The sequence below is a fragment of the Triplophysa rosa genome, linkage group LG1, assembly GCF_024868665.1.
Source record: "Triplophysa rosa linkage group LG1, Trosa_1v2, whole genome shotgun sequence".
NCBI classification, from domain to species: Eukaryota; Metazoa; Chordata; class Actinopteri; order Cypriniformes; family Nemacheilidae; genus Triplophysa; species Triplophysa rosa.
The window spans coordinates 9,311,857-9,319,592 of NC_079890.1; the positions used below are offsets into that span (position 1 = coordinate 9,311,857).

A 7,736-nucleotide genomic window follows, 5' to 3' on the forward strand; every position below is an offset into this window, starting at 1 on the left:
GTGCACGAAAGCTTTGGTTAAAAAGTGGGGCCATTCCAACCATTATAACTTCGCTGGCGCTTCAGATTCGCAGCCTGTAAGTATATTTTCATTGTAAAAGACTTTGTTACGGACTAACGCGAGTTGAGTTTGTTGTGTGTTTGTAATCTGCAAATGCAGACACGCACGCAACGTGAAAAAAGACAACATAAGTCCTAATAATCAGTAATAATGTTCCCACTAGAGGTGTGTCTTTTTATATTTAGTATTTATTTTGGGTTTATTGTCTTTGTTGAGTAGCATCGAGGCGTGGCGTAACACTGCTTGATCAAGAAAGGCCAAAGCGCTCGCATTATTTATTATGTTACCATTCCCTGCTGTAATCCGAGCTTGTTTCTATCTCACACAAACTCTGTATGATGTATATGGTTGTTTGTTTGTAGTCTTTATAACATCATATATAAAAGGTAAAACAGTTAGCTATAGTTTTTAACCATTTAACATATTTTTTTAATAAAACCTTACCAATCCTTTACATCGTGCTCAAGTCGCGCTGTCAAAGTTGATGTATCGGCTTGATCATCTTCATTTTCCGTATCAGATTCGGGCTCGAATTGATATAAGGAAGTACCGATGACATTTGATCACCTGTCAGGAGAATTGCGTGCGAACATGATGTTCCAAATATGGTAAGAGGCGTTACATTTCCGTGAAACGCTTGCAGTATTCGACCAATCACTACGCACTGGTTAACTTGGCCAATCATAGCACACCTCGCTTTTCAGAGCGATGAGCTTTGTAAAAAATCAGCACGTTTCAGAGAGGTGGGGCAAAGAGGAGATACAAACATGCACGGTATGTGGAAAATACAGCGTTTTTGAACCTTAAATCGTGTATACACATTGCATTACATCTAAAACAACCGATAATATTAGTTTTAGCCGTGTCATATGACCCCTTTAAATTTAGATCATAGGATTGGTACCTACCTTATAGAAGTATAGCATGTATCTAAGATTTTGTTATGATTTTATGGTCATGGGAATGCAAAAACACTTAATTGTAATCAATAATATAAAATGCATTTCATTTTAGATTTGTTGAAAGAAGAAGGCAATGAACTGAATGAAGATGAGGAGAAACATCAGTGTAAGAAACCCCAGAATCTTGTTATACTAGAAATCTCTTCTAGTAGTTTGCAGAAGAACAAGAATTTCTCACCAAAAAGAAAGCAAAGGACAGAAGCAGGCAAGTCTTTCACCTGCCCTCAGTGTGAAAAGAGTTTCAAACAAAAACATTGTCTTGAGGACCACATGACAATTCACACTGGAGAACAACCATACACCTGCCCTCAGTGTGAAAAGAGTTTCAGAAAAAAACGTCATCTTAAGGTGCACATGATAATTCACACTGGAGAGCGCCCTTACGCATGTTCTCAGTGTGGAAAGAGTTTCAATCGCAAAACAACTCTTGATGTGCACATGAGAATTCATGCTGAAGAGCGCAAATTCACATGTCCTCAGTGTGGAAAGGGTTTCAAGCACAAATCAGCGCTTGATGTGCACATGAGAATTCATACTGAAGAGCGCCCATACACATGTCCTCAGTGTGGAAAGAGTTTCAATTGCAAAACAACTCTTGATGTGCACCTGAGAATTCATGCTGAAGTGCGCCGATTCACATGTCCTCAATGTGGAAAGAGTTTCAGAAAAAAGTGTAATCTAAAGGTGCACATGATAATTCACACTGGAGAGCGCCCTTACGCATGTTCTCAGTGTGGAAAGAGTTTCAATCGCAAAACAACTCTTGATGTGCACATGAGAATTCATGCTGAAGAGCGCAGATTCACATGTCCTCAGTGTGGAAAGAGTTTCAAGCACAAATCAGCGCTTGTGGGGCACATAAGAATTCACACTGAAGTGCGTCCAAACACTTGTTCTCAGTGTGGAAAGAGTTTCAAACTCAAATTGACACTTGTGGAGCACATGAGAATTCACACTGAAGAGCGCCCATACACATGTTCTCAGTGTGGAAAGAGTTTCAAACAAAAATCAGCTCTTGGGATGCACATGAAAATTCACTTGGAAGAGCCCCCATACTCATGTTCTCAGTGTGGAAAGAGTTTCAATCGCAAAACAATTCTTGAGGAGCACATGAGAATTCACAACAAAGAGCGCTCATACACATGTTCTCAGTGTGGAAAGAGTTACACAAGTAAATCAAATCTTGCGAGACATATGAAAGTTCACACTGCAGAGCGCCCATATGTATGCCCTCAGTGTGGAAAGAGTTTCAGAGATAAATCAAGTCTTGTGAAACATATAAGAATTCACACTGAAGAGCGCCCATACACGTGTTCTCATTGTGGAAAGAGTTTCAAACAAAAATCAGCGCTTGGGGAGCATGTGAGAATTCACTCTGAAGAGCGCCCATACACATGTTCTCAGTGTGAAAAGAGTTTCAAACAAAAATCAGCGCTTGGGGAGCACGTGAGAATTCACTCTGAAGAGCGCCCATACACATGTTCTCAGTGTGAAAAGAGTTTCAAACAAAAATCAGTGCTTTGGGTGCACATGAAAATTCACTTGGAAGAGCACCCATACGCATGTTCTTAGTGTGGAAAGAGTTACACAAGTAAATCAAATCTTGCGAGACATATGAAAGTTCACACTGGAGAGCGGCCACACACATGTCCTCAGTGTGGAAAGAGTTTCAATCGCAAAGCAAATCTTAAGGAGCACATAAAAATTCACACTGGATTTGTAGCTCCAACTGTGGTCATTGATGACTCATACAAAGCGTATTCACTGGTACCTCTTCTCTGAAAGTCAAAAAAGCAGATGCAGGCAAAACATAATCCCAACAGCTTTTGATATATCGTTATATACAGAAATCAAGAACAGTGCTAGTTGAAATTTCATGTTCTGATATCAAGAATGAACATTTCTGTGAGTGAAGACATCATTGTTGAGATAAAAAAAATCATGTTCTTACTACCGAAAATCTGTATGTGTCTTATATCAAAAATAGTCATGGTTACTGGTAGAAATTTAATTCCTGTTATCAATAATTTTAAGTAGTGAAAACTGAATTGTTGATATCACAAATTAATATTCTGCCAAATCAAATTGCTTGACAAGGGTATTGCAAAATTCTACTAGTGACCATGCGATCACAGATATAAAAATAATAGTTTTAACTACTCAAAATTTAATTTTTTGATAACAAGAATTCATATTGTTACTAGTAGAACTTCTATTTCTGATATCAGGAATAATCATTTTTACTAGTAAAAAATCTAAAAGACATCTGAAGAATGTATATAATCAAACAATATTAACCCCCCCTTGACTTCCATTGCATGGACACAAAACACCTGTGATATTTCTCAAAATATCTTCATTTGTGTTCCACAGGAGAAAGAAAGTCATGCAGGTTTCGAATGAACTACTGAAATAAATGATGCAATAATTTTTGGAAAAGTTTATAACCTATATTTTGCTCGCTGATTCACTTGCATATGTTTAACCACACATATATATATATATATATATATATATATATATATTTACAAAATATTTGAACAAAAAAGTTTAAAATAACTGGGACAGATTCAAATTAGGGTCCAGCAGGGTCTGCGTTTTCAATTTAAGAACAGCTGACTTAAATTAGTTTAACTCTTGAGTAGGCTGACTCTCACCCTGCATCCCAATTTTCTTACTACCCGTCCTAAATAGTATTGGAAATTAACATTGGTATGCCTCAAACAAACAATAGTATGATATAATAAATTGTAGAAATACTTAAATGTAAAGAGGAGCTGTATTTTAATGCGTCTAACTGTTAATCACCTTATTTTCATGTTTGTTGTAACAATGTGTGAACTGCTTTGCTACACACCAGAAAAGAATATACTTTCTATAACAAAAACAATGCATAATTTTAGGGCATATTCTAAGTAGGCAAATGGGACACAATATGAGTTAAGTGCATGTACCATGACTATGAAAAACCCATCAATGAAGCTCATATGTTACAATTCACCATGGCAACAACACCTGAAGAAAAAAGAGGTCTGCATGTTTTCCCCACTAGAGGGAAAGATCCTGCCGGATCTTGCGGCGCCGCATGAAGTCGAACAAGCCTATAGTTTTCATGTTGACGTCACGCACTTTGGGGAACTCCCCGTCTCTCTCTCTCTGTTATATATTTGGTTTCGCCTAAATACTGAATAATTTTGTGCAATGAAGTTCACTAACCGACGAGGGGACACGCCTGAGCAAGCGATCCTTCTACGAAATCCCGTCCGAGAAAGAAAACACAGAAAGGAGGAATTTTGTGGATATTTGTGTCATAAACGTGCCTCGGTTCACAGGAACGGGAAACAATGGCAGCGCACATAGTACACTCGTATTTGCAGTGAACACGTCATCAAAGGTAACCTCACGGGTATTTTAATCTTTGTATTTTTAGCTATGTGTCATTTCTTGATGTAATTTTCTAAATTGGATTGTTGTTGCAGACGATGAAGCAATCAAACCAACTCCTGTATTTAGTTACACTTAGGCTACTAGCTAAAGCTAGCTAAAGTTTTGTGAGGCAGTAGACGTATAAAGTGAAAATGCAATAATTTGCAAATCCTTTTGCACCTTTTATTCGTCCATTGTGTAATAATATGGCACAGTTTCATAGACAAGACTTATCCTAAACCAGGACTATGCCTTTGTTTGTTAATTTAGGCTATTTAAGTCGCTTTTATTAAAATGCTGTAGAAAAAAAATACTGGTGTGCGTCTTGAAACAAAACAATGATGCTGACATATTCTAAGATATAGAAATGTCCGTGAAACCGGGGCTGAGAGTATTAAACTTGTGTTTAGACTGAGCTTTATTGTTTGTCAGTAAAATTATATTATAATAAAATGCAATATAATATTAATATAATCATGACGGTAGTAGTGATAGTTTTTTTTTTTTTTTTACAAAAAAACATGTATGTTGCGTGCAATTCCCTATAGCCTATATTATATATTTGGAATATATAGTTTCATATTTTATTAGGTTCTTTGATAAGGTTACAATACGTAGGCCTACGTAGCAACGTAACTTGCGTGATGTCTCCAAACCAAACACGTCACGAAAGCGCCAAGCAGCTCACGCCGCCAGCCACAACAACAAAACAAACCGAGAAATAAAAGTGAAGATGGAAGACGAGGTGCGCGAGAAATTGAGGTCGGGAATTTACATCATTAAAAGAAAATAAGGTCAAGCTGCTAAATCGAATGTTGGGGGCCGGTTCTCAGAAATAGTTGCAGCAGGAAACAACAGTAGTAACGTTATATCGGCTACGTGAAGTGCAAGTTTCTATGGTTCATAAGCGTATGTTGTTGCAAGTTTACAGGGCGATGTAATCTAATGGCTGTTTCCAAGCACTTTTAGGCTGAAATAAAGTCTGTTTTCATTTATATTACAATGCCTAGTATGTCTATTTAATGGTCGCGGGTTGACTAACGTACACAATGCCAGTTTAAAAAGCGACACTTCATGAGACCGCTCTCAGCAAAGAAAACCGGTGCTACACTAGCAGACAGTAAACAGAGTTTCACCAGCGAATAAACTATGATTATAATAAATCTTAATATTAAACGTACGGAACTGACCGTAGTAAATTTACCATTTATCTGAAAAAATGTCACTGTTATGCTGAATAACAGCAAATATGCATGCACAATATGTTAAATTTAAGACTGAACACAGTCAAAATCATTTGTCTCAAGTAAAGCTAACGTTAAGCAACATAAAAACTGTGCACATCAGCAACCAAAATGAATTGAGGCACGCCCTGTTGAAAAAAACAGCATTTGCTGGGTTAGGAATGTTTTGATGCTGGTTTGACCACCTTAAACACGCTAAGGACCATCTTAAACCAGCACAAACCAGCATCAAAACATACCAAACCAGCATATGCTGTTTTTTTTCAGTGGGGCGGCGGCCTTATAAATCATAAATAACTTACAATTTGATGATCAAATTACTTGACAACAAAGTCGTCCTCATGTTGTTTTGAACAACGTTTATCAGCTTTTCTCTTTTTTTTCTGAGACTTGATAACAAAGTTCATCCACATGCTGTTTTTAATATCGTTTTCCGTATTTCTTCTTATGCAGTTTTTTGGCGGTTGGCTAACCAACTTTGTTTGCTGCTTCCGCTTTACGGGACTGTTGGTGAACAACCCCCCAGATGGCGGAAAGTTAGCAAAAAACAAAGCGCGCCCATTTAGAAAGATTTTATGATTGGTCAGTTTTACTGTCACTCAAAATTAATCTTGCCCATTTATTTTACTGCACTGTAAGCCAGCGGTATGCTACTAGAAGGCGCCCCAACCCCGTGTAAGCACATATTCGACTTCTTGTAGCATGCACAGGCTGTGCAGACAACGTATGACATCGCAGAACTGCGACTGCTCCGTTATCTTGAATTACTCTCGTGAGACTTGGAAATCTCATGTGGATAGAGTCCGCATCATTACAGGAAGTCAACTCTACATATCTAATAGGGAAAGTCAGCCGACTTTTATTGAAAATCGTATTTTAAAGTTTTTAAATATTATTTTTTACGATAGTTTAGGTCATCACAGAGGGCCCTGAGGGTTCGCTACTGGTTTAAATATTCGTGGCTTGAAGCGGAAGGAAAATTGACTGGCTTGTCCTGTGTCTCCATAGCCCAATTTTAACTTTTTGCAAAAATCAGCCAAGTTGAGTGTGATGCACCAACTATTTTGTGATTTTCAGTTGAATTTTTTTTTTTAATTATTATTTTCATTTATGATTTCACACTTCAATGAGGTTCTCTCATTCCTCAACTGTTTTGTTGGTTGTAATCAGTTATAATAATTAGACTGAAACACAGTGGAGGCTGGTGCTAAAAATATTTGGGGGGCGTAAACAAATAGAAAATCCAACTGTCAGTAATGCAGGACTATAAATAGCCGTTAATCAGGTGATGTATCATTATTACAGTCAATGTTAATACATGCAAATAAATGTACTACGACTCAGTGAATTTGAATTGAATGTGGGTTTATTATCAGTAATGAAGTAATCAAGGTAATCGTTCAAAAAAAAAAAAACACACTATAGTTACCTAATCATTGGCCATCAACACTATTTGAAAATAAATTTTGCTCTCCTTTCTTTCTGACTTGCAAATTTCTCAATGACCTTCTGGTTAAAGTCAATGATCTCAGTCACCATTCTCTCCTTCATTGACAGCATGGCCAATGCATTTAGCCTCTCCTCGGTCATGCTATTTTTCAGAAAAGTCTTAATTCTTTTCAAAGTTGAGCTACACCTCTCAGCCTCTGCTGTGGTCATGGGTGTGGTGATGAGGATCTTTAGGAGAATGACAGTCTCTGAAAAGACTTCTTCAAGATTGTTCTCCTTAAACAGCTGCAGTAGGTCCACAGCACCACAACAGGTTCTGAACTCTTCCTTGTAGTAGATGAGACTAAGCTCTGTCTTTAGCTTACTCCCATTGAGCACTGGATAGGCCTTCAAAGTCCTACTCGGTGCATCTTCAGGAAACGCCACTGTGTACTGTTCAAACCTGTCTGCTTGCAGCAGGGTGGCACTAACGAGGTGGCTTGTGAAGCAGAACCGTTCCATGGTGTGTTGGAGTATGGTGTCACAGACCTACAGAGTGAAGGACAAAAACAAAAATGATGTAGTGATGACAAAATGTCAATTTCAACTGCAACAT

The 7,736-nt window shown here is 37.7% G+C and overlaps 1 protein-coding gene across 1 annotated transcript; it reads left to right on the top strand.

The window, feature by feature from the left end:
• The first annotated feature begins 1,058 nt into the window (after window positions 1-1,058).
• On the top strand, window positions 1,059-5,489 carry LOC130558150 (gastrula zinc finger protein XlCGF57.1-like). Its single transcript, XM_057340452.1, has one exon. It carries the CDS (start codon window positions 1,059-1,061, stop codon window positions 2,592-2,594), a length of 1,536 nt encoding a protein of 511 aa, XP_057196435.1. The 3' UTR covers window positions 2,595-5,489.
• The last annotated feature ends 2,247 nt before the right edge of the window (window positions 5,490-7,736 follow it).